Here is a 26,179-nt window from a genome sequence, read left to right as displayed (position 1 = left end):
ACCCTGGCTGAAGGCCAGACTGGGGAAAACGTTAGAGAGACCCCATCTCAAAAGCAAGCCGGGCGTAGTGGGGGCATTCTGTAATCCCAGCACTGGGAGGCAGAGGTAGGAGGATGGGAGCCTGAGGCTGGTCCCCAGGCAAAGTCAGGAGACCCCATCAGAAAGACAAACTGACAGCAAAAGGACTGGCGGAAGGTAGAGTGCCACAAGGCCCCGAGTTCAGATCACACAGCCTCGACACCCACAGCTAATTAGGTGCCATTGGTGGGTGTCCCTGTAGAGGGACGGCTTGGGGCAGAGAGACAGACGGGACACGGTGGTGACCATGGAGCGGGTGGCCATCCGCAGAAGGAAGGCGCCAGTGTCAGGTGTCTGCAGACACCAGGGCCCTGGCCAGGTCATCAGTGGGCAGGGGATGGAGCACTGGAGCCATGGGACGAGTTAGCCAGTGGCCTTTGGGGGACAGTTGCTCAAAACAGCGTCAGACGTCTGGTCAGCCATGCGGGAGAAAATGCCACCACTGCCGCTCCAGGGCCGGCGGATGCAAAGTCCAGAGCGATAAGCATTCAGGTAAGATTTGCACAGAGGGAGCCGGAACGGCAGACGGGGCGGGCGCCGTGGCGCACGCCTGTAATCCCAGCCGCTCGGGAGGCTGAGGTCGGGAGGATCCAGGTTCCAGGGCAGAACACGCGAACGGTTCCCGAGACCCCATCTCCAAAACAACCGGCGCGGGGTGGACTGAGGGTCCAGCGCCGGAGCGCCTGCTCTTCAGAGGCAAAGCCCCGAGTTCAAACCCCGGTCCCACAAGAAACAAGAATCTTAAGAAAAAGAGTGACGTGTTTTGCTGCATTGTCACAAAAAGTCCTCTACATCCGAAATGGCACGTCCCCAGGGTCTCGTAGTGGACTCACCACTTTGGTTGGGGGTGAGGCTCGCGGGGCAGGTGCCACCCAGGTAGGGGTCCTGCCGCCCACCTGGCACCGTCCACAGATGGTGACGCTGGACGCTCCCGTCCATGACCTGTGGCAGTGGTGCCATGTGACCCAGGCTGGTGCTTCGGGCACCACGTCCCACGTCCTCTCCTGCTGCCCTCAGCTGTCCCAGGGCCACCCCCTTAATTTCTCACCAAGAGCCCCTATTCCAGGCTCTGCTTCGAGGTCCCTGCCCCGGAACAGCTCCCACTGTCAGGGGATCTGGGGACTTGGAGGACACAGTGGCCCCCAGCAGGTGACACACGGACCCCAGGACAGCCTGGGTGACCAGAGCTGAACGGACGGGACACGGGCGCGTTGCCCGTGAGCGCAGAGCGCCGCAGGCGTGTGGGGCCCAAAGGTCTCCGTGTGGCGCCCGAACCCCAGAGCCTGGGGTCTCGCGTCCTCCCCTTGCGTCCCGGCAGCCGCGGGTCCACAGCGCTGGGGGCCCCGTCCCCTGGTGGAAAAGGCAGTGCTGCTGACCATGGAGATCGGCATGGTGGCGCGTGACCGGAGGGAGGAGGATCACAGTCCACGGCCAGCGCCGGGCACAAGTGTGAGGCTCTATCAGAAAAAAGGGCTGGGGCCATGGCTCAAGTGGTGGAGGGCCGGCCGCGGAAGTGCAAGGCCCTGAGTTCAAATCCCAGTGCCACCAAAAAACAAAAAAGAAGGAGGGGACGGTAACGGGGACAAATGGCTAAACGTTAAGAACATCTGAACATTCCCCGTATTTAATGAAAGTCATAAATCCACAGATTCAAGAAGTCAGACCGAAAACTGAAAAGCAGGGAACGCGTGACTGGCGGGGACCAGCATCCGTGTCCATGGAGACCGGAAAGAAAATGTCCAGACGAGATGTTCCTGCAGGCAGGACGACCTTTTTGACAGGACTGGGGTTTGAACTTGGACTTGCGCCGCACCTCCGTCCATTTTGCTCTGGTTATTTTGGAGATGGGGTCTGGTCTTGAACCGTGATCCTCCCGATGTCGGCCTCCCGGGTAGCTGGGATTACAGGCGTGTGCCACTGCACCTGCCCGGCTCTGATGTCCAGCCACACCTGTCTGTCCTCGGGGTCGGAGGGGACCGTGCTCCGGGTCTCCACTCCTGGGTGACCCTGACGGAGGCCCCTTCCTGCCTGGCCTCTGCAGCTCCCGTCTGTCCTTCAAGACACTGAGGATCTCGGTCCCCGGACAGCGTGGTGGCCTCCTGTGCTTCCGCCTTGACACCGTCAGCCTGGATCCTCGGGGAGCAGCTGCCGCCTCGAGCCCCGGGCTGGGCCTTTCCCGTTTGTCTGTCTGCCTCCCACCTTGTCAGCTGTAGGGACTACCGCTGGGTTCCCTGTCTCCTGCTCGCCTGCCGTTCTCTTGGGGACCCCAGAAGGACATGGGAGAAGTCAGGGTGGGGTTCTGGCCAGCTGTGGTCTCCATGGATTTCCCCCTCCAGGGCCCAGTGGACCTCTCTCTCCTCCCTGACTCTGGTGGCAGGTCACCTCCTCCACTGTCCATGTGGACCACGTGTGCTGTGGGTGGCTTCCTTGTAGACACACTGTTTGGGATGTCACCTCTTTCGGGGGACAATGGGGGATTCACCCTCAGGGTGGAGGATGGGTTTGTTGATGTCTCCAGTGTGGCACACAGCAGGTGCTCTGTAATTGAGTGCTGGCTGGATGATGGATGATGGAAGGACGGGCGGGTGGACGGGCGGATGGACGGGCGGATGGACAGATGGGACCTCAGGAGGCCACCTCAGGTTTTCTGCTCTTGTGCTCTGCAGCCCGCCTGGCAGGGTGACAGCCGTGTGTCTGCCTTGCTTTTGGCCTCTGTGCCCAGGTGCCCAGGTCTGCATCCCACCCTGTCCAGACCAGTGCCCACGTGCTCCTGGGGCAGTGACCGTCCTTTCCTGTCACTTTGCTCTAGGCTGTCCGTGGAGTTATTCCTCAATGGCCTCCAAGACGGTGGGTTCCGAATGCCCACGTGGGGTGACAGACGCGTGGGGCAGAGGTCCACCCTCCCAGGCCCGTCCCCAGCAGCCACCTTTGGACACGTGAGCGAAAGCCTGCTCCGTGGCTGCTCTCACCGTGCCCCGTTTTCATGGCCGCGATGGGGTCCGCACCCCACACTGGGCACGCCAGGCGTCTGAGACTTTGGGATGCCGGGGCTCACTTGGGCACAGTCACAGGGCTGATCCTGGGTCCGAGTCCCCGTGGGGTCCGAGGCCACCATCCTGCAGACAAACGAGCTGCTCTCTGGGGCGGCCCCTGGAAACCACTTTGAGCTCTGAGCCAGCCCCCTCCGCCATGTTTCCTTCATCCTCCCCCACGCTCAGCCAGACGCCGTTCACCATCGGCCTCCACCCCATCCTATCCATGGTTTCCCCTTTCCTCCCCCTAACACCACCCCCAGGAAGCCCTCCTGGGTTCTCCCACCCTTACTGGAGCCGCACGCACTGTGCTGCCCAGAGCTGGCCATGTCCTCATGTCCAGTGTCTCTCCGCCACCCCTGTGAGCTCCCAGAAAGCCGAGGACTGGACACTCCTGGGTCCACCCAGGGATGGGCACTGAGCCCTGCACACAGTAGGTGCCTAATGAATGCGTATGTCTCCTGCTGCCTTGCCAACTCCACCCTGGCCTCTTTCAGCAAGGACGAGGTGGTGTTTGGGGCCAGGTGTGGGGCACACACGCAGAATGGAGGTGGTGGCTCCCGTGGACGGCTTTGAGTGCTGGCTTGGCCCCCACGGTGCTCCTGTCACCTGTCTCTTTGTCCCTTTCCAGCCCTGCCATGTCTGGCCAGCTGCCTGGCCCATGGGGCTGACACCCCTCTTCTCTGTCTTTCTTCCCAATCCCCTATAAATAAACCATTTTACGTCCTCAACTGAGGAGGCCTGGTCACCTTCTGTCCCATGACCAGAGCGGCTATGTGACCTTCGCAAAGCAGGCTGCTCTCTGGACCTCTGCCCACCAGCCCTGGGTCGCCCCCGGCTACCCCCGCCCCCAGCCCGGGCCTGACCACAGCATTCTGTCCAGGCAGCTGACGCCATCAGGTCCCCGCTGCCCTCTGGGACCCTCTGGAGGGTGCAGAGCTGGGGAAGGGGCTGGCCTGGGGCCTGGCGGGTCAAACGGCGAGGCCCGGGGTACATCATCCCCAGTAGTGGCTTCCTGTGGAGGGGCCACTGAGGCCACCTGGGCTGGAAGCCCCCTGAGGAGGGCAGAGAGGCCATGTCCGCAGTTCTGTGGCCCCCAGGGGACGCGGGAGCCAGAGGTGGCCCTGGGGCTGTGTGGGGTTTCTGACCCTAGGCTGGAAGGAGATACGAGGAGAGGGGTCAGTCCCGTCACTGAGGTGGCTCCTCGAGGACCACTCCCTGCCTTCCTCCTCCCTCCCCGTCCCCCCATGCTTCTCTTCCTCCCCCTAAGTCCCCAGGACCCTGTGGCCTCCGTGGTCCAGGTCTGGCCGCCTCACGTCTTGTGTCTGTCTTGGGAGACCGAGATCAGGAGGATTGAGGTTCCAGGGTGGGGGATGGAGTTCAAGAGACCCCATCTCAACAGAAAAGCTGGGCATGGTGGTGTGTGACTGTCACCCCCGTGACAGCAGGAAACATAAAATAGGATCGGGATCCAGGCCGACCTGGGCAAAAAGCGAGACCCCCAGCTCCAAAAACATCTGAGGACATGACAGAGCGCCTGCTTTGAAAGAGTGACGTCCTGAGTTCAAATCCCAGTCTAACAAAAAAAAAAAGCTCGGAGCAGGGGTTACCCTGGGCGAGGGGGTGGCAGCTCAGCCCCAGAACCTTTCGGGGTACAAGGGATGAGTCCCGGGGAGGGCAGGGCATGGCATTGGGGCATGAGGTTTCCGTCCACCAGCATCAGACCAGAGAGCCACCGAGGGCCACACGGGGGAGGGGACAGGGCGAGATGCTCCTTCCCTGCAGAGCCCTGGCCTCCTCTCCTGGGATGGACGCACCGCTGGGCCCCCTCACGCTGGCAGGGACCACAGGGCTGTGACGGGGTCGCCCTGGCCAGCCTCGATCTTCGCTGGGGTCTAGGGGAGAATGGGGTGAGCCAGGCCTCAGCAGTAGGCAGCCTCGCAGGGGGACGAGCCAGCGCTGCCCAGCGTGGACTCTGCACGGGACGGGGCTGCCGGGCAGGGGGTGAGGAGGGCTCCACTGGGGGGTGAGAGTGGGGTCTCGGCTCCTGGTGGAGGCGTGGGGGTCTCCCAACATTTCAGAGCCCCCCAAAAGACACACCTTCCAACCACGGCATGCACAGACCTACACCACTGTCCCAGGTCCCCTGGCTGTCCTAGGCCCGTCCACCCCTCAGCTGTGGGGAGCCTGGTGGCATTGGGCCTTGGGGTCCCCCCGCCGAGACCCCGCACGCCCAGGGCTCTGCATCTGTGACCCTCTGATGCCCCCCCTTCCCGCCCCGTCCGTGCCAGCTCTGGACCTCAAAGCCACCGAACCTGGGGTCACCAGCCTCCCTATGGGTCACCTCCACCCACCCATGGCCACCACTCAGCCGTGGACACAGAAGACCCCCACCCTGTCCCCAGAGCCGCGGTAACAAAACCTACGACAGACGGAAGTTCGGGTTTGTCCTTTCCAGTTTTTTAAGTGGCATAGTCTGCTTTTTTCTTTCTCGTTTTACAGCAAACGTTGCAAATATAGAAATTTTTTCTGTACAGCAGAACCGGCTACAGTGTTCACCGGGACGGGGACGGTGGGGACACACAGTGCTTCCCAGCCCACACCCTTCCCGCCACCCCGACCCGTCCGTCTGTCCGTCCACAGGCACAGCCTCCGCCCCGCCGGCCCCTGCCCCCGAGTCCCGCGCCGCAGGCTTCAGAGGCCACTCGGCCACCTGCGTCCACTCTGTCCCTCTGTGGTGGCCACAGGGACAGACGGAACAGTCACCGAAAACCACTGGCCGGGAGGCCACGCGCGGGGGCCACAGTGGCCGCGGCGAAGAGAATTTGACTTTTGTGACTTTTTTAAAAAGGAAGGAAACAGAGAGGAAGAGGAAAAACCGAAGATGAGTGAAAATCCCGGCCGCCACCCCCGCCCTAAGACACAGTTTTCCGGAGTCCCCTGCGTGCGTGTGCGCGTGGACGGCGTGTCCACGCCAGGTGACGGGGTGACATCGCGGCGCAGGCTAGACGAGCATCGAGACGTGGACCGGTCACCATCCACCCGTGCGCCCGCCGGCCCCCCGGCCCCCCGCCCTCCCCGAGGTCCCCCAGGCCCCGACTCCGCCCTTGCCGCGCGTGTCCACGAGCTGGGTGCCGTGGTCAGTGTGTCACGGTCGCCGCGGTGGAACGTGAGTCCCTGTTGGTCCAGTGGGGTGGAGGGGACCGGGTGGCCGGCGTGGCGCGTGACTCAGGACTTGTGCTGGGCAGACACCCCCTTCCAGTAGTCCAGGATGTCGTGCAGGTCCTCGTCTTTGGCGAACTGGACTTTCTTGCGGAGGGCGTGGCCGGCCGCCATGACCTCTTCGTCATCCTTGTGTCGCCGGCGGTTCAGTCTCAGCCGCTCCCAGAGGCTCGGGGTGGCCCGGCAGGCGTACTCGGGGCTGGACGAGTAGCTCAGGTTGTGATACTGAGGGGACAGCTGGGAGTAGGCCAGGTCCCGTGGCCGTGGCCGGGTCAGCGGCTCCAGGATGGACGCCTTGCGGCCACCCAGGGCCTCGTGGACGGGCGGAGGCAGCGGTGGTGCGGGGGGCTCGGCCGGGTGGGAGCCAGGGTACGAGTGGCGGTGCTCGCCGTACGGGCGGCCTTTCTCGGCCTCGGCCCTCAGTGTGGTGGCCGCGGGTGTCACAGTGAGGATGGCCTCGGGCACCGGGGAGCTCTTCTCGATGTACTTGGCCTCTGTGGCAGAGGCCGTGGCTTTGTGCACGGCGGTGGCCGTGATGGCGGCGGCCTCGGCCCGGAAGGCACGAGGGCTGCGCGTGGAGCCGCTGGACAAGGCGGTGGCCCTCGGAGGCCCGGGCACGGCGGCCTCCGCGCTGTGGTGCCTCTGCAGGCCGCGGCCGAAGGCCTCCTTGTACCCGGGGGACAGGAAGCCATGCTTGGCGGCCAGCGGCTCCGACAGCAGCACCAGCTGTGGCTCAGCCGTGCACGCGGCTCCGGACTTGGCGCCCTGGAAGGGCGTGGACTCGGACTTGAGGGCGTCGATGCAGTTGTTGATGATCTGGTTGACCTTGTCCACCTCCTTGGCGATGGTGGAGATCTCGGCCACCGAGCTCTGGCTGTCAGGGCCAGGCCGGCCCAGCTCGCAGTCCCTGTGTTCCGCGGGGTCCCCGGTACGAACCTCCATGTAGTGACCTTTGGTGGCCTTGGGCGTCTCGCCGCTGTCCACCAGCTTGTACTGATCCACCTCGCTGGCGGCGGCCGGCAGGTATGGGATTCGGGCCACAGCCTCGGGGCCCAGCAGCGGGCCCTGGGACAGCGGGGCCAGGCCGGGAGCTTCCATCTCGGGTCCGTACTTGAGCTCGACGATGGTTTTCTTGAGGCCGCCGCCCGCGGCCACAGCGGCGGCCTTTTTGTGCGCCTCGTCCCGTCTCCTGCGCTTCCTCAGGCCGTAGTAGACGGCGCCCAGCACGAGCACCATGCCGAAGAGACAGCCCAGCGTGGTCATGATGTAGTGGGTGGCCGTGGACGGGCTGGGCACGGGGCCCGGCGGGCTGGGCGGCTTGGGCAGGCAGATGGTGAGGCAGGTGTGGTTGTGGTGCGTGCCCGAGCTGGTGGACACCACGCAGTAGGTGTAGTTGGTCAGCGTGTACAGGTTGGTCAGCCGGATGTCCTCCTGGGCCCGCGTCAGCTTGGACACGGTGGACGACTTGCTGTTGTTGAAGTGCTCCAGCGTGTACATGCGGTTGAACGGGCTGGGCAGCTGGACCGTGATGGTGGCTGAGTTCTGGGTCAGCTGCTTGACCTTCATCAGCGGCCTGGCCTCCGCCTGGGTGGCCAGCGTGGGCAGGGTGACCAGCGGCGTGGTGCCGTCCCCCGAGAAGCATTCGTCCTCAGAGCACGGCGGGTCGCTGGGCTCCTCCGGCAGGAGCGGGGGCGGCGGCGGGGGCGGCGGCCGGGGCGGCGGCTGGGAGCGTCCGGGCTGAGGGCCGCCGGACGCCAGGCGAGGCCCGGCCACCTCGACAGCGTACGAGTCCTCGGTGCAGACGGACTGCAGCTTGCTGAGGATGCTGTGGGTGCCGTGCTGGCCCTGGCCCAGCAGGAAGTAGCCGGCGTAGACGGGCGGGGACTCGCACTGGACGCGGTCGTGCGTCTGCGTGGCGTTGGTGAAGGCGGCCAGCCAGCGCAGGAAGCCCAGGAGCTCGCAGGAGCAGTAGAACGGGTTGCTGTACAGCTCGCACACGGACAGCTTGGCCAGCCCCGCGAAGGTGGCGCTGCCCAGCTGCTGGATGCGGTTCATGGACAGGTCGATGTTGACGATGTTGGGACACTCCCAGAAGGCGCTGGACATGACCACCTCGATGAGGTTGGCCTGCAGGTACAGGTACTCCAGCTTGCCCAGCCCCCGCAGCATCCCCTCCGTGAGGTTGCGCAGTCGGTTGTAGCCCAGCTGCAGCACCTGCAGGTTGAACTGGCCGGAGAAGGCCCCGTCCTCGATGTACCCGATCTCGTTCTTGGTCAGGTTCAGGTACGTGAGGTTCCCGAAGCGGCTGAGCGAGGCGTACTGCACGCTCCGGATCCGGTTCTCGTTCAGACGCAGGTCCACGATGGTGGCGTTCATCTGCTGCGGGATGGCCTCGTAGGGCGGCTGGTTCTGGCTGCAGATGGCCAGCCACACGAACCCCTTGTCCCCCTCGATCAGCCAGCAGTCGCCCTGGGCCACCCCGCCCGCGTGCAGCAGGGTGGCCGCCGCCACGCACGCCCACAGCAGGCTCCACCCGCGCCCGGCCATCGAGACGGGCCTCGAGGGACGCCCCGGTCAGCCTTGTCCCAAGGAGGGGACTGGGACCGCGTGGCCTCCCCCAGCCGGAAGGGGCGGCGGGCGGGACGGGGAGCTGGCCGCGCTCTCAGGGGCGTCCTGCGCCCGGCCGCATGGCCGCGGGCAGCGGGTGCTGGGAGGGAGGACCCCCCCCCTCACGGTTCGCAGCCCCCCGTTTTCCGTCCGGGTCCTGCAGGGGCCGCGGCCTCCTTCCCCATGGGCCTGCGTGTCCTGTCCTGGCAAACGCCGTCCCTCCGTCCACAGGCGATCCTGGCGTGAGACAAAAAAAGGAAAGACAGCCGGTCACAGGTGCCACACTGAAGGCCACAGGGACAAAGTGACCACCACCCCCCCCCCGCAGCTTTTGCTGTAAAACTGGGGACACCCTCACACAGGGACCTCAGAGCCCAGGGCACCCGAAGTGACCCAGAAAGGCCGACATCTCCCCCAATCTCTGTCCTCGTCTGCCAAGGGGACACAACGTCCTCTTCACGGCCAGCGGTGCACGTGGCCTGTGCGGTCCCGGGCAGACGAGACCCAAAGTCACTCGGCGTACAAGAAGAGGCTGTGTCCAGGACGCACCTGAGTGACCGGATGGACCCTGCGCCCCCCCACCCGGGGAGCTAATGACATTTCTGGGCCCAGAAGTGGTGGTGGGCACAGCACCAAGGGGGCGTCCACGAGTCCCCCTCAGCGTCCCAGGCCTGGGCTGAGTGTCCTTCCCTGAGTGTCCAGCCTTGGCAGACACAGGAATTGTCCAGCCAGGGCTCAGGTCACCTCCCAGGCCTCGGTGTGCCCGCTCTGCCACACGGAGCCTCAGTTTCCCCAGATGAACCAGGCGGGTGCCCAGGACTTGGGGCCGTCCCTGTCCCGTGTTGGGGAAGCCAATTCTACCAAGAAGTCCCCTGGCTTCGCATGGCCTCGCAGGGACCCCTCTCCCTGCGTCCCCCACCTGAGGCCGCCCGTCCACCCCGGCCCTGCTCACGCCGAGGGCTCAGTGTCCCTCCTGACGCCTTGCGGGACGGCGCACGGGGCCAGGCCCACCCCACACAGTGGCACCAGCTGGGGTCCTGCCGTCCCCTCTTGTGACCCCAGACACCTCCTGTCCCCCGTGTCCCCCGCAGGAGGGAGACCCTTGCTTGTTAGCGTCTGGATTTACAGCGGCCCTGTCACTGTCCCACGGCCAGGCTGGCGGCCAGCTGAACGCTGTCACCAATATGGACGCCTGCTAAGGAGGCTGGGATGAGAACAAAACAAAATGACACAAAATGGGACACGGCGCGGGGGAGCCCCGATCTAAAGGGGGGGAGGCCGGCGGCCCCAGGGCTCCCCAAGTCCCCAAGGAAGAGAAGATGGCCGCGCAGGCCGGCCGTGGACGTGACCTCCACAAGGTCTGGGAAGGGCTTTGGGCTTCACCATGGCCGGGAACCTGCGCCAAGGCCGTGGCTTCTGTCCCTCGGCCTCCTGAGAGCCCCTCGCTCTCTCTCGCTCTCTCTCGCTCTCTCTCTACCCCCCCAGCGTAATCAGCCTTAATCTCTCGCTCAAAATAACCCAAAGTCGGTTGAGCAGGATTAAAGTCACCAGGCGCCCGCGGCTCTGCACACATGTCCTCCCGCCGTGTCCACCCACGGCCACGCTGTCCCTCCTGTGCCCCACGCCCTCCACAGGGCCCTCCCATGGCCCCAGGGTGGTGGTCAGCTCCCTCTGTCCACTCCTCCATCGGACGGGGCTGGCCTGCACCACAGGGGGACGGACGGGGACAGACCCTGGCTCCGAGGACCGGGCAGGGGACGTCCCAGGTTCCAGTCCTGCACCGCCCCCAACCCGGCCCCGTGGCCAGGCAGGGTGGGAACGCGGTGGCCGCAGCGTGGCCAGCAGTCCTCTGGTGAGGAAGGGCAGCTCTGTCCCTCCCTCAGGAGGCCTGACCTTTGCCCCCTCTGAGGCCCTCAGCCTCAGCCCTGGGGGACCCCAAGTTCTCCTTACACTCCTCCCTTCGCAGGTGGGGAAACTGAGGCGCGGGTAGACGGACTTGCGCAAGGCCGTACAGTCGATCGGCCCCAGGCTCCTCCTGTCAGGGGACGGGGCGGGGGGTGGACACTGAGCAGGTGAACTGAGTTCTGACGTCCCTCAGAGCCACACGTGCCATGTCAGGTGGGGGACAGTCACCTCCCCAGGGTCTGGGCCCAGAGGCGAACGGCTGCCATAAGATTTGGTCAGTCACCCCCAGTGGGCTCTGGACGGCCCAGGACCTCTCCCTCCCTGGCCCACACCTGCCCCTCATTCTGTGCTCAGTTAGTCACTCATCAAACCCCAGTGGCCAGAGTGGAGGGCCAGGCTTGGCCAGGCTGGCTCTCTCGCACCTCGAGCAGGTGGAGGGGAGGAGCGGGGAGGGGGCTCCCCACCATCCGGACTGTCCTCCTCGTCCAGGCGTCTGCACCCGGCCCCACCCGTGCCGCCTTCTCCCGTGTCATTTCATCTCCTGTCACAGCCCGTCTGCACAGACCCCCCACAGCCACCTGCCACACGCAGACACGCTGTCCAGCAGGGGTGGCCACCCTGGTCCTCTGTGGTGACACCACGAGTTACTGTCGCACCGGAGGGGGGAGGGGCCAGGCATGGCAGCTCACGCCTGTAATCCCAGCACGGGTCGGTCCCTGCCATGGTCCTCAGAGCTGGGGGCTGGTGTGGCCCCAGGCTCAGGGCCACCTGTCCCTAGTGGACGTGGTTCTCGGGGAGTGAACGGCCATGGAAAGGACCTTGGGGATGAAATGAGCTGAACTTCCTGACAATTGAGAGTCTAGTGTGTCCTGACCACACCTGGTGTCCCCATTGCAGAGGGACGGGGGGGGACATTTAGGAAGGGGGGGTCGCTGGCAGGAAAGAAGGGGTTGAGCAGAACTGGGGGAGGCATTGCATGACCTGGGGCGGCAGGTGGGGTTCAGCAAGAGGGTTCTAGCAGGCGGGCAGGAGTTCGTTAGGCAGAGAAGGGGGTGGGCCTCCCTGGCTGAGGACAGAGCTGCTGCTCTCCAGGCACCGTGGGGCATCCAGGGTACGGGCAGGGGTGGGCAGCGGTGGTTTTTGAGGTAGGGTCTCTCTTTGTAACCCAGGCTGGCCTCGAACTCTCAATCCTCCAGCCTCCGCCTCCCGGGGGCTGGGATTGCAGGCGTGCACCGCCATGCCCGGCTGTGGTGCATCTTGACCACATGCGCAGTTGTGCAAGCCTGTGTCCCCACGCGCGCGCTCACCGCTCCCGCACGGGGCCACAGGGACAGGGACGGGGACCACGGGGACAGGACGCAGCGCGAGGCTGGCGCCAAGTCCCTTCTGCCACATCTACCCTGCTCAGCCTCTGCCGAGGAAGTAAAGATGGCGTCCCGGCCTTTCTGACTTCTCGTGACGACGTGCCTTTCACACGGCCGCTGTCCCTGTCCTCGGTCACTCAGCCAGGCGCGGGCAGCGGGGACGAGGGACATTCATTGATCGACACCGTCCTGCTCCGATAAATCAATTTCACTGGCGTCCCGGCTCTGCCGGGAGCTCTGCCGCAGAGGCCATCGGGGCCGGGGTGGCCGTGCTGGACCGCACTGACCCAAGCCAGCGGGATCTGTCCCCAGAGGCCATGTCAAGGACGGCCTTAGGCCAGGGCGTGAACGTGGCGCTGTCCGGCTCCGGCTGTGTGGCCTTGGGTCAGTCGCTGGCCGTCTCTGGGCTCCTGTGGACGGAGCCCATGGAGCCTGAGCTCGGCAGCGGGGCGGGGAAGGTGGACAGGCCTCACCTTGTACAGGGGAAACTGAGGCCCAGAGACAAGGACCTGGCCGAGGCCCTGTGGGGAGTCACGTCCAGGGTCAAAGGTCGAGCAGGGAGGGCACTGAAGCCGGATGACCTCGTATGTGACCTTGCCTCTCCTGTGACCCCCAAGCTTCCCCCAGGACACCTGTGAGCGCCTGCTGGATACCCAAGCCCTCCGCTGTCCAGGGAGGCCAAGGCAGGGGTCGCGGGTCGCGGCCAGCCTGGGCACAAAGGTGAGACCCCGTCCGAAGGTCATCTGTGGCGAGAGGCGCTGGACGCGGCTTGCGTGGGGAGCAGCCACCTAGTGAGCGCCAGGCCGAGTTCGAATCCCAGTGCCGCCAAGAAAGGAAAGGAAACGCCTGGAAACCATGTTGTCCCGCGGTGACAGCGTCCAGCGTGCGCAAACCCTTGGTCCCCGCACGGCTGGGTCAGTCCCCAAGGTGTCCGGTGGCCCCAGAACTCCCACTTGGCCGGGGTGGCCGGGCCTCTCAGAGTGGTTCTGAGGACGGTCACCTGCAGATGGACCTCGGCCTCCGCCCAAGGCCTCCGCTCACCACCTCGGCCCAGAGAGGGACGTGACTGTCCTAGAGTCACACAGCGGGCTGAGGCGGAACCAGAACCGGGACCGGCCGGTTCTCCGTCCCCACCCGGGCGACTCTGTCCCTGACAGCTCGGGGTGGCCGGGGTGACCCCGGACCGGTCATTTTGTCCCTCCGTCCCCAATGCTGGAGCAGAACGCGGACAGACAGACCAGATTTGTCACTGAGCAGACAACAGCAATAGGGATTTCCCGGATGGGGAAACTGAGGCACAAGCCAGGACTGGGGCCCACCAGGTGACCTGGTCATCAGAGTGGACGCCAACTGGCTCCAGGGTGCTCGGTGACAAGCCGGGGCCTGCGGTGTGGACGGGAGACGGAGTCCTGAGAGGGCGAGGGGGCGGAGGGACCCCAGGGGGCACAGAGGCGGCCATGGCCCCGTGGGTCCCGCCAGGCTGACCACGGCCACCAGCCCGCCAGACCCAGTCTTGGGCGCCATCTGCAGGGACCAACAGAAAGCCCGTTCTTGCAGCTCCTGGGGACAAGGGGACTTCGGGGAAACTGAGGAAGGCAGAGAAAGCTTGTAGCCCAGGTGGCCACCTTCCCCGTCCCTCAGGGTCCCTGGCTCTGACCCCACCCAGCCTGGCTGCAGGACCCTGTCCTCCCCGACATGGGTGAGCAAGGGGGCGGCAAGTTCGAGGTCCAGCATGTCGGCGGCCAGGACGCTGTGGGTGAGAGGCAGTCGTGGACCTCGTGGGCAGGAAACGAGCTCGGCGACCACAGTGCCCTTTCCAACAAGAAGCAGACTTAGCTGGCACAGTCCTTTTCCCTTTGCCTTGTCCACCTCTTTCCTGCCTGGGACGCAGACGCAATGACTGGAGGTGCCGCAGCCGCCTTGAGACTGTGAGGACAAATGCTAAAATAACAAGGTACCTGTGTCCCCTGCGTCCCCTTTACAAGAGCGATGAACCCCAAGGTGGCCGGTTTCGTCTTCTGGTGCAAATTCAGAGCTTTCTCAGCGTGAAATTTTGACTGGATCAGAACACCTCGATGCATTTTGTTTTCGATGGAGTGCGGCTGACCTCGGTCCCCAAGCCTCCTCGCCGTGACGTGAAGACACAGCTGTTCAGAGGTGGCTCAGAGGAACTGGGCCGTGGACGAGGCTGGCGGTCAGCGAGGACGGAAAGTGCAGGTCAACGCCAGCAGCGGCTGCCCAGCTGGACATGGCGGGGGGGGTGTGGATCCTCCAGAGGCTGGAAATTTCTAGGAACCCCAGAGTCGGGGCCCAGCGCTGAGTGGGGTGGGGGTGGAAGGTGTCCCTGTCACCTGGCACCTGGCACCTGGCACCTGTCACCGAGCTGAGCCACAATTTCCAGCCGAGGCTTCAACAGCTGACCTTTCACTAATTAGCTCAGGCCGTTTGCTGGGCAGCTGGACGTGGCCACCGTGGTGATGTCACCCGCTGTGATGTCACCTACTGTGTCACCTGCCGCTGCATCACCTGCCACCATGTCACCCGCCACAGGCAGATAAATGGCTGTGTCTTGGGGGGTGATGGTGAGGATGCGGGTGAGGACCAGGGGACAACGGTCACCCAGTGGCCTTGGTCGAGTCACCAGGATGTCACCCAGCATCACCTGAGACCCTGTCCCCATTTCTCAGAAAAAAAAGAAACTGAGGCAGGTGGAGGTGATAAGTGACCTCCATCTCCACCCTCTCCCCAGGACCATCCCACCGGTCACTGCCACTGTCCCTGCTGCAGGACACAGAGGTGTCCGGCCAAGGTCTTCCAGGGTCACCAGAAACGCAGCTCTGAGGGAAGAGGCCTCGGAACCAGGAAGAGCCTGAGTGACACCGGAGGCTGAAGGGACCGGGGAACGGCGTCCACCCCCGGGTTCCTGAGGAAGCCTAGAACGAGCCGCCTCCGTCAGCCTGCAGGAGCCCAGCGCCATCTGCTCTGCCACCTGCCTTCCCAGGTAGCCAGGCTGGGAAGCATCCCAAACATTCATTCAACAAACAGTTACCCAGCAGCCTACCACCTGCCGGGCTCGGGAGGCTTCCCAGGGAAGAGCAGCGACTGAGGCAGAGAGAGAAAGAGAGAGAGAGAGAGAGAGAGAGAGAGAGAGAGAGATCCTGGAAGGAAGGAAAGAGGACATTTGTGGATCCGTGTCTCAGAGGCCACTGGGCACCTAGAGGCTGGCAATGCCCACCATGGTTCCCTTCTTTCTTTCTGGCGACACTGGGATTTGAACTCGGGGCCTCACACTTGCTGGACAGGCGCTCTCCCACTTAAGCCATGTCCCAGTCCTTTTTCTTGCTTTATTTTTTTAGGCCGGGTCTCACACTTGTTTCTTTTTTCTTTTGTTTTTGGCCTGGGACAAATTCCCGTCCTCCCGAGTAGCTGGGATTACAGGCGAGTACCACCATGCCTGGCCCCACGGCTTCCTGGACATCTGAAGCCCGGCTAAGGCTCCAAGTTCCAAGTGTTAAAAAAAGAAGAAAAGAAGAAGAAAGAAAGAAAGAACTGGCGGCGTGCAGCGCCGTCGTTTTCAGCAAGCTCAACGAGTAGAATCCCTTGCTTTTTGAAAACGTTAGCGAATCCCGTCCCAATTTTTGATTGGCACGGATTAATGATACCAAGCGGTTTCCGATTGACAATCGCCCCGCAGCGCCTCCCCTGGTCACACGCGGTACTGCAACCCAGCTCTGCTGGACAAGGTTTAGGAGGCCGGTCAGCGCTGACCTGGTCACCTTGGCCGCGTCACACACACACAAGGGCTGTCCCTTGTGCAAGGGGTGGAGACATGGGTCAGGACAGGCCCAAGCAAGGCCCTAAGCACCTACTTGGACCCATCCAGGGTCCTGACCCCCCATGCTGCCTCGTCCAGGCCCAGGGCAGCCCCTGTGGCCTTTTGTCTGTCTGTCTGGGGCAGCGGCTCTGACCACAGCTCAATACCTGAGCCCTGGTTGGTCCTGTGGACGTCCAGCTCGGCCGGCATCCTGTGCTGGGCCCCGCCACCGCCATGTCTGCCTCCCAGGGCTGAGCGCAGGGTGAACGAGGACGTCCCTCACCCACGGTCACAGCCGGCCTGCCCGTGGCAAACCCTGTCGGACTGTCACCATTTCAGGACACAGGGGAGCAGCCGGAGCCCCAAACCACGTGGGACGCATGGTCACTTGAGCAGACGGTCACTCGAGCAGAGACAAATGCAGGGACAGAGGAGGACCGGGTGGCACAGCCAGTCCTCGGTCATCTCTGCACCACGGGACACACGTACGGCACAGAGGACGGGGACCTCCTGCTGCCTTGGCTGCACTGTGAGGACAGTGAGGGCCGAGGACCTGGTGTCCCCTGAGCTGCTGAGCATGGGGCAGCAGGACCTGTGTCCCCACACCTGGCCGAGCTCTGGCTGCCAGGCTGCTGCCCGGGGCTGGGGTGGGGACACAGGTCCACTGGGAGCCCTGGGCGCTGAGTCCAGGGGACAGTGCCTCCATCGTCCCTCTGGTACCTGGACCTCCAAGAGGCCAGAGCTGCCTTGTCCCAGATGGGGTCCGCCACCCTGGGTCACCTGCTGCGTGGGACCAAGTGACAGAGCAGACAGAGCCCTGGCCCCACCAAGACCGGCGCTGGGGACCTCACGGCCAGTGTGGGGCTTGGGGAGTCGGCCACTGACCGCACCTGGGTCACACCACTCATTCATTTGCCCAGGGAGCAGAGGCTGAGGTGCCATCCGTCTGTCCCCCCGTCCCCACCCGCGCACCGGGGCTGGAAGGAACGTCACCTGCCGGGGATGCACAGAGTGGCGCGTAAACAGGACGCGGAGGACGGGCGAATTACCTCACGGCCAGTTCAGTGACGGGCGGGTGACACGCAGACAAGGACCTGCCCTGGAAGAGGTCATTGAGCGAGGTCACGAGGCGTCCAGCCTGGGCCGAACCCCGTCCTTCCTTCCTCCCCCCCCACGTCCCCTCCCGGTCTCTCAGCCAGAGCCGCTGTCCCCCCCAGTCCCACTCAAGGTGGCTTCCCTGGGCCACCAGGCTGCTGGGCTGTCAAAGGACAGAAGTGGACGCAGGGACCCCAGGGAGAAGCAGGAGTGCAAGTGAGCAGTGCCTGCTGTATACACAGCCCCCCTTGGCAAAGTGTCCCCGTCGTCACAGACGAGGACACTGAGTTCAGAGAAATTCATGTGGTGACCCAGTGGCACAGCTCTGGGTCAGCACCAGGACGCCACTCGAATTTTCACAAAAAGCTGCCCAGATGGACGGAGAAGAGAGAGAGAGAGAGAGAGAGAGAGAGAGAGAGAGGCGGAGAGAGAAAGCCAAGCCCTGAGTGCCAGGCGGGGCTCCCAGGTCCCTTGGGTCTCGCGCCAGTCAGGGCACCTGTCACAGAGCCTCTGGTGTCCCAGGAGCGTCACCCGTGTGATGCCATCAGAAGCCCCCTCGGCTCTGTCCCCGAGCTCTGGCGCAGTGTTCACCTCTCCTCCCCCCAGGGCTGGTGCTGGGTGCGTGGCTGGGGCCTCAGTGGCCTCTGGGACCCTCGGTGGCCTCTGGGGTCTCGGGCGAAGCCTGGGACAGGAAGGAAGGTGAGTTGGTGGCGCTGGCCCATGGCTCGCGGGTGACTCGGGAAGCTGATGCGGCCGGGGCCCCGGGCCACTGGGGAGTGGGTGGACTCCATGGGCTCGGGGCCTGAAAGCAAGACGGCCCCGCCAGCCGGCAAGCGTGGGTGGCACCGGCGTCACCAGGAGTGACATGGGGCTGGCATGTGACGACCTGTCCTCGCAGGCCCCTGGAACACCGTGTCTCGGTCTCCCCCTTACAGGTGGTCTGGAACCCCAGGCTTGCAGCTCAAACGTCCACCTGGGAAAGCGCTCACCTGGCTTCATCCATGACTTTTGGGGGTCGTCAGGTCCTCACCGAGGTGGACACCAAGTCCCTGTTTTGCACATGGAGAGCTTTTCAGAAGGTAAACGGAGGCCCAAACCCCGCCATCGAATTGCGACAGGTCCAGCCAGGCAGGGCCCTGGGATCCCTGGCACAGAGGGGGAAACTGAGGCACGGTGAGCGCCAGGAAGTACGTGCAAGGTCTCCCTCTGCCCAGCTCCAAAGCACCGTGGCCACTCGGTGGCTAGGGGGACAGCGGCTGCCAGGCTGGACGGGACAGGGAAGCGGCACCCCGGCACCCTCCCCGGGCTGAGGCAGGGACGCCCCAGATTCCTAGGACGGGACAGGGACGACTGGGGGGAACCAACGGCGGAACCTGACTCTTGCATTCCCGACACATCTCGGCAGAACAAACAACAGTAATTACTCAATTTGCATTTTTTCCGCATGCTGACGACAGCAGTGTAGCCTCCCGCACAGCTGTGCGCACGCCACCCGCCGTCCCCACCCTCACCACCTAGGGGGTCACCTGCGCTGACCACCACCACCGCCCAGGACCTGCCAGCTGCCCCTGCTCCTCCAGGCTCCATCCCCCGACCACGCACGTCCCGTGTTCCCTCCCCTGTGTGTCCAGTCCCAGGGCACCTGCCAGGCCCCAGCCTGGGATTTCCGGTCCAGAGCTCTCCAGCTCCCTCCTCCCATCACAGCCCAGCCGTGGTCACCTTCACCACCATCCTGAAGGGGACAAGCAGGTCCACACCCCTTTTCCCCCCCTGCAGCCCCCAGAGCTGACCCAGACCCCTGGTGCACAGCGCTGGCCCTGGGGTACAGTCGCCTCCCTTGTTTGCCTTCCACTGGACGCTGGACACCCGGGGTGCCCACGCCTCATGGGGACTTCTCGGGGGTGACGGATCAGGGGGCCTTTGACTCAAAGGTGTCAGCTGAGGGATCTTGGGGTGAGAGGTCAGGATGGGGGAGGGGTGGACAGGGCTGACCTGACCCCTACGCCCAACCTAAGGCCCCACTCAGGACCCCAAAGTCCCCAGTGCTGTGGCTGGTGGGCATCCTGGACGTGGACCCCACTCCTAGGAGACCTCAGAGAGCCTCTGTCCCCCACCACCTTCCTCTGCACGCACCCCTCATGGGGACTTGGTGAGGCCACCTGGCCACTCATGTCCTACAGTCAGGAGGATCAGGGCACTCAACTTTCACCCAGGCACACCCAGGGTCCTGGTGGCCCCAGGCCCAGGTGGCCACTGTCCCCAGGAGCCCACAGGAGCACCGGGCCACACACGGCCTCTGCACCACAGCCTCCGCGGAGGCCCAGAGCAGCGAAGATGCCCGAGGGCTGGGAGGGGGGCGGTGGCCTCGGGCAGTGGCTCAGGGATTAGCCAAGGACAGGACCTGGACCCGCAGGGCAGGCAGGGGACAGGGGAGGGTCCCCAGAGCCCGGAAGGGAGGGCCGGTTGTCCAGGACGGGATCCAGAGACGTCCACGCCCAGACACCGATGCCATGGAGACTGTGACAAGGGTCAACCCCGAGGGCTCCCTGGAGGCGTGCACTTCCCGGGGTGTCCCCTGGCGATGACCGCAGCTCTGCCAGGCGGGAACGACCCTATAGTCGCCCCAGGCTGCAGATGCAGAAACCGAGGGTCCAGAAACTCCTGGACCCTCACCCAGAGGGGCCGCTGGCCGCCGGTTCCCGGCCACAGCCCTCGCCAGCCCGGGGACGAGCTGACCTCCGTGTTACAGGTGGGAAACTGAGTGTCGGCCACAGCAAGAGCCAGCCCGGGTCCCGCGATGTGACCACGCCGGGCTGTGGGGATTTGCTTCTGACTTCAACCCAGGCGGAGGCAGTGGGCCGGCTGGCCCGGTGGTGATGAGGGTCCCATGGGCCCAGCACGGGCGACCACTGCCACCACTGCCACCTCCAAACCCGGAGACCTGCCGGCTGAGGCGCGGCTGCTCCCCACTCCCAAAGCGTGGGCGGCGATGAGCTCCTCGCCACAGCCAGCCCCGCCGATTCCAGGTGGACAGCTGATGTGGATATTAAACCATAAAACACAGCGATGGGCGGAAACAGAGCCCAGTACTTACCGGGCCCCGGGAGAGCCCGCTTTCCCGGCTCGGAAGAATTCAGATAAATTGCACAAGAAAAGAGAAGCGGAGTCATCCAAATGAGAACATGGGAAAGGAGCGTGAAAAAGCACAAAATGAAAAGGCACCCCGCGTGGAGGGAGAAGGGAGTGATGGCGACTGTCGCCAGGAGGTGAAGAACGAGCAGAGAGAGCCGGGCACTGGGGCTCACACCTGCAATCCCGGCTACTCAGGAGGCAGAGATCAGGAGGACTGAGGACTGTGGTTTGAGGCCAGCCTGCACAGATAATTTTCAAGCCCCTATATCAAAAAAAACATCACAAAAAAGGCTGGTGGAGTGGCTCAAGGTGAAGGCCCTGAGTTCAAATCCCAGCACCGCAAAAAAAAAAAAAAAAAAAGGGTGGAGACACAGACCCCAAAAAATGACAGTCAATTTTCAACCTCGGACCTTGTCGGAGAAAATGCAATCAGCTATCATTTATGTTCATCAAATTAACAACCGTCTGAAGAGTGCTACGGAGCACGGCAGAGCTGGGGAGGCCACGGTGACACTGGAGACACCGGTGACACCGGCCCCCGTAGTCATTTGTCAATAGAAAGCACGAGCTTTTGCACGTCACCTACACCGGTGACACCCCGTGAGCGGAGAAGCTGGAAATCCCCTTCAGAAGCAGACGTGGCGACCTCAGCCGTCACAACGAGGCAGGAAAAAGAAATGGCCAGCAGTGTCACAGACCAGGTGCAAGTGACAGGACGGCAAGACGGCAGGACAGCAGGACGCTGGGGGGAGCGCACGTCGCAGAAGGGAAATGCCGGTGAAAAGTCCACCTGAGCCCGTTCTGATTTATGGAGGAGGCCGGGGCGAGAGCAGTCCTCAAGGATGGCGCCCTACGCAGCCAGTGGTCACTGGCCGGGCACCACGGCCAGCGCCTGTAATCCCGGCTCCCCAGGAGGACGGCAAGTTCAAGGGCAGCCTGGGCCAGGTAGTGAGGCCGTGTCAAAGAAAACATTTAAGGAAAATATGCTGGACGCCGGCCACTCCATCCTGTGGGCCCCATGAGGCACTCCTCCGAGGGACAGTGCGGGGGATGGAGGGTGGAGGACAGGGGACAGGGGATGGGGGACGGGGGATGGGAGACGGGGGACGGGGACAGGGGACAGGGTCAGAGACGGGACGGGGACGGGAGTGTTCAGAGGTGTCACCCTGACCCCTGGACAGAGCTGTAACCTCGATCCCCGCTTATAGAAATACGGAAACGAGAATTCAAATTCGTTTGTTTGCCAGAAACGAAGGCCGAGGTTCCCTGGGAGCCCAGTGGGATAAAAATCTGGTGAGCTGTGAGAGAGAGAGAGAGAGAGAGAGAGAGAGAGAGAGAGAGAGATCCAGGCAGAGACAAATGCCGGGAAGACACAGCTGTGACTAAATGTCCTCACTGGTGACAGAAAGTCACACGGACGGTGCGGCCTGTGTCCCTCCCACTGGTGTCCACTGGCCCTGGCCTGGCCTGCTCTGGTGGGAAATGCGCCCCCCCCAGTTCCGCCCCGTCCGGCACTGGACACCTGTCCCTTCCCACAACCCCGAGCCAGGCCAGCGCTGACGTGACGGTGACAGTGACAAAGGGGTCCATGGAGACTTGTCCTGCCCTGTCCCCTGGTTGTCCCCTGGTTGTCACTCTGTCCCCTGCCACCAGCCTCACCTGTCCACCTGCCCCCCCCAGGGATGGTGGTGTCTGGGGACGAGGACGTTGTGTTCTGCTTCACGTCCACGTGAAAAAGAAAGTCCCAGAAGGACAGTGTGGGGGGCGGCATGGACAGCGTGGAAAGGGCCTGGAATTACATGAGAATCACAGAAAATGGAGCAAATGTGCAAACGTGCCTGTGGTCACACTTCTCCCGCCTGAGGACAGGAGACCCGACCCCAAACACTCACCTGTGTCCCCGCCTCAGGGAGGGGACAGTGGAGGCCGAGAGAGGGGAAGGGGTGGCTTGTGCCCCCCTGTGGCCAGATGCCGCCCAGGGGCAGAAGGGCCACTGTCTCTGAGCACCAGGCTCTGCCTCCCCCAGAAGGAATAGCAGCCTGTCCTCCCGGCCATCGTCCCTCTCGGCTGTCCCCAGTCCTGACACAAAGCTCAGGTCAGCAGCCAGTGGCTTCTCCAACGCCACTAGGGCGAGTGAAGGGTAGCCGGGCCTGGGCAGCCTGATGCAGTCCCTCCACGTCACCGCCTCCAAGAAGCCTGCCTGGCCTGGATCTGCTAGTCAGTCTGCTAGCAGCATCAGCCACGGTCATTTCCAAAGAGTCCACGGTGACCTCCCTTTCCTGTGTCACCCACTAGCCTGAGAGCCCACCAGGCCATGCTGTGGCTGGACTGGGTCCCCAATTCCCCTGTGCTGAAGCCCTGACCCCACCATGAAGGTTTGGAGGTGGTTAGGGGTAGATGAGGTCGTGAGGATGGGGCCCTGTGCTGAAGGGTTAGTGCACTCTCTCTCTCTCCCTCTCTCTCTCTCTCTCTCTCTCCCTCTCCCTCTCTCTCTCTCTGCCACGTGACTCACTGACTGACTGACTGACCACACAATGGCAGGCTTTTCTGCAAACAGGAAGCCGGTCCTTTAGCAACAGCTCCAGATCTTACACTCCCGACCCAACTGCACAGCGACAGCCGTCTGCCCTCGGGACAGCCCCGTGTCCACAGCCTGGCCCAGTGCTGTGCCTGGCGCTGCCTCGCCATCTTGTAAGGAAGGGGCCGTGTGCAAAGTCCCCTTCCACGGCACTGACTGTGTTTGTCATCGTGGCAGAGAGGGACGGGAAGCTGGAGTTTGTCCCCTCAGGACGGGGCACCCCGAGGTCCCTATGCTGCTGCTGTGGACAGCAGGGTCAGGGAGCCCCCGGGATTGAGACCAAGCAATTTCAGTGGGGACCCGGTGTCTCCCACAGGGTCAGCTGACAGGGGCCTCAAAGTCACCCCGTCCAACTTGGGCCAGTGGGCACAGCGACAGTGACACCACAGTGTGGGGGCCAGGCACCGGGGCAGGTGGCTGTCCAGCGTTGGGGGGGGCTGGCTTTTTGGGGGGTTGGGGGTCCTATGTCCAGCATAGGGACATCAGTTTGTCCTGTGGAAAGCGTCTGTCTGTCAGGGAATCCTCTCCTGGCCTCACCCGCTCCTCCCTCCAGCCTCCTCCTCCAGCCCTTTGTGACGTCACCGCGGTTGCCATGGGAACTCTGCCAGCTGAGCTGGGTGACTTCACAGGGGAAGGTCCCCACCGCCAGCCAAGTGACAGGGGGAAGGACGGAGCCACCTGGCAGAGGTGGACAGGTTTTAAGGCGACCAACCCCCCATCCTAAGCCAGGTGCTGGAGATGGGGGAGGTGGAGGTGGCCGGGGTGGGGGGGACAGGGGTCAGCGTGTGTCCCCTCTAGCAGGAGTGAGTGTCTCCCAACCCAGAAAGTGGGCTGGGATTCCCTGGCTGGCTGTCCCCAGGGTTGTCCAAAGCTAAACACAGTCTCACGGCTGGACCAGACGGGGGCTTCTGACAGGTCACCCCACACACAGCCTGTCGCCTTTGCTCGGGGAACCCCACCTGCCTGGCTGCCCTGGCGGACCTGTCACCTGTCCCCCCCCCCACCGGCCTGCTCACACCTTGCCAGGAGGTTGCCATGGGGACAAGCAGGAGGGGTGAGCGTGGGTGCACCGCGGCCTGGGGACACCGGGAGGACAGGCACAGGAGTGGACGGTCAGCGCTGTGTGTCCCCACAGCTCACGCAGACATGTAGGCGTGCGCTCGCCACGCAGGGCCTCGGCCCACACTACCCGCACGCCCACCCCGCAGAGGTGCACCCCGCCTGGCGCTGTCCTGGGCGTCCCCGAGGGGACACCGCCCCTTCCTTCCTGCCCCTTCCAAGCCCCAAGTCTCCTGAGCTACCCGTCCCCTGCAACCTTCTGCATCCCAAGAAGGCTTGGGGACATTGAAGCCACTTCTACCCAGAGCCCAGCGCTCGTCACTAAGGTTCTTCTGCACGGTGGTCACTTCCTGGGGGCCCCCAAGGGGGTGCATCCTCACAGCTATGTGGAGGTGACCTGTACCCACTGTACAGAGGGCAAAACCGAGGGTCAGAGAAACAGTCCAGGCAGCAGAGCAGGGTGGGGCCGGGCGGGCGTCCTCCCTGTTCCCTGCAGGGCAGGTGGAAGGAGGCCGCAGCTCAGCTGGTCCCCCCCACCCCGTCCCGGGCTCCTACGTTAACTCCACGGCCTCAGTGGGAATGGGGGATCTCTCGTTTGCAGTTAAGCCGAAAGAACGAAGGGAACTTGTCCAAGGTGACAGAGCTGTTGGACTGTTCTGGAGCTGCTGAGGACTGGGGGGACCCCCCCCCCCATGCACGCGCAGAGCCCCAAGAACCAGAAAACTTCCTGCACGGAGGCCTCCACCCCAGCCTCCACCCCAGCCTCCACCCTGCACGGAGGCAGCTGCAGCAGCAGGTGGAGGTGGCAGCAGCGGTGGCGGTGGTGGCCGGCGGGTCACCAGGCCACGCTTCCTTCCTGTGACTTGGTATCTGATACTGACAGTAAAGAGCAGAAGCCAATATAATGCAATTTTCTGTGTTTGGAGCGCTGTGGTCGCCTCTAACCGTCAGTCTGGCTTTTCCTGGCTGCGACTTCTGGGCTCCAGGCAAATGTCCCCTTCCCCCTCCTTGGTGTCCCCCCCCCCCGGTCCTCCCCACCCCCAGGATGGACAAGGAGTGGACACCAGGGACAGCCCAGTCCCTTACTGGACACTCTGGGAGCCCAGCCCTGGCTGGCAGGCTGGACAACAGGGCCTGGCCAGGCTAGCAAGGGTGGGGGACACTGCTCCTCGTTCCTATACCCTCGGGACACCTCAGTGACCCTCGAGGACAGTTATCACCAGCTTCTAAGATTGAATGAGCACTTGGCATATGTGCCACCATGCAAAGGGGAAACTGAGGCTCAGACTGCACAAGGGACCTGGGAGGGGGCAGCAGGAGCCAGGAGGGCATGACACGGGGTCAGGAGGCCCACCAGTTGTCCTGCCCGTCTGGCACTCCTGGGGCACCGAAGCTTGGCACTGCTGGGCCCGGCTCGGCGGCAGACGCTGCTGGCCGGGAATGCAGAATTGGCCGTAAGTAGCTCCGCGACTTCATGGCCGGGCATCTCCCTGTCCCTGACTGCCCGAGGCGCCGGGCCACGCCGCTGAGGCCTAATGAGTCGTGAAGGTCTATGTTTCAAAGTTAAGCATCGCCCGGGCCCAGCTGTGCACACAGCCTGGCGACACCCCAAGATGGCCTCTGGGGGAGGCTGGCCTCCACCCTGCCCTCCCCCATCATCGCCCACCCATGACCCCAGGAAAACTGCCGAGTGGCCCACTTGTGGGACACACAGCCACAGCCCAGGGTGGACAGGCGTAAGTGGCACAGCACAGGCCCAGCCTAGAGACGTCGGGAGAGGCGCTCGTTTAACTCTTGATCCAAGAGGAGGACACTGGGAAGGGTACTGGTGTCAGGGACCCCAGGGCCTCACCCAGCTCTTGAGCTAGCCCAGACTCAAGAACACAGTTGGTGCTCAATAAATGTGTGTTGCCAGGAATAATTCACCCCAGGCAGGCAGCCATGCGTGGGACTCCAGACCCCTGTATCCATGGCCCACGCTTGGAGCGCACAGATTGGCCTCTGCCTGCAGGGGTCATGTGACCCCATGGGGTGCCTGGCCAGTGCAACCCCACCTGTCTGGGGGTGAGGAGGTAAGAGGGAGCTGGGCCTAGGCTCAGGTAGATCTGGGTTCAAGACTGACTTCTGCTACTGCCTAACCCCAGGAGCACAGTCAGGCCACTTCTCCATATGCCATGTGGGATATGGTTATAGTGCCTTCAGCTGGGGCCCCACGCTCCCCGACTTCCACGCCTTTGCCCATGGAGACACCGTCTTCCTCCTGACCTGTAGAGACACCTACATCCAGCGGCAG

General features: G+C 63.8%; 1 protein-coding gene across 3 annotated transcripts in view; it reads right to left on the bottom strand.

Annotated features, from left to right (window-relative positions):
- Positions 1-6,183: 6,183 nt before the first annotated feature.
- Elfn1 (extracellular leucine rich repeat and fibronectin type III domain containing 1) overlaps positions 6,184-26,179 on the bottom strand; it is a 35,318-nt gene continuing 15,322 nt past the window's right edge. For all 3 annotated transcript variants that reach the window (XM_074075383.1, XM_074075382.1, XM_020152059.2), the window contains exon 2: positions 6,184-9,176. In XM_074075383.1, coding sequence (XP_073931484.1) covers positions 6,339-8,879 — 2,541 coding nt within the window. In that variant the 5' untranslated portion in view covers positions 8,880-9,176 and the 3' untranslated portion in view covers positions 6,184-6,338. The remainder of the gene's footprint in view (positions 9,177-26,179) is intronic.

Source organism: Castor canadensis, chromosome 6, assembly GCF_047511655.1.
Source record: "Castor canadensis chromosome 6, mCasCan1.hap1v2, whole genome shotgun sequence".
In the NCBI taxonomy this organism is placed as follows: Eukaryota; Metazoa; Chordata; class Mammalia; order Rodentia; family Castoridae; genus Castor; species Castor canadensis.
This window is presented reverse-complemented; position numbering and strand designations above follow the sequence as displayed.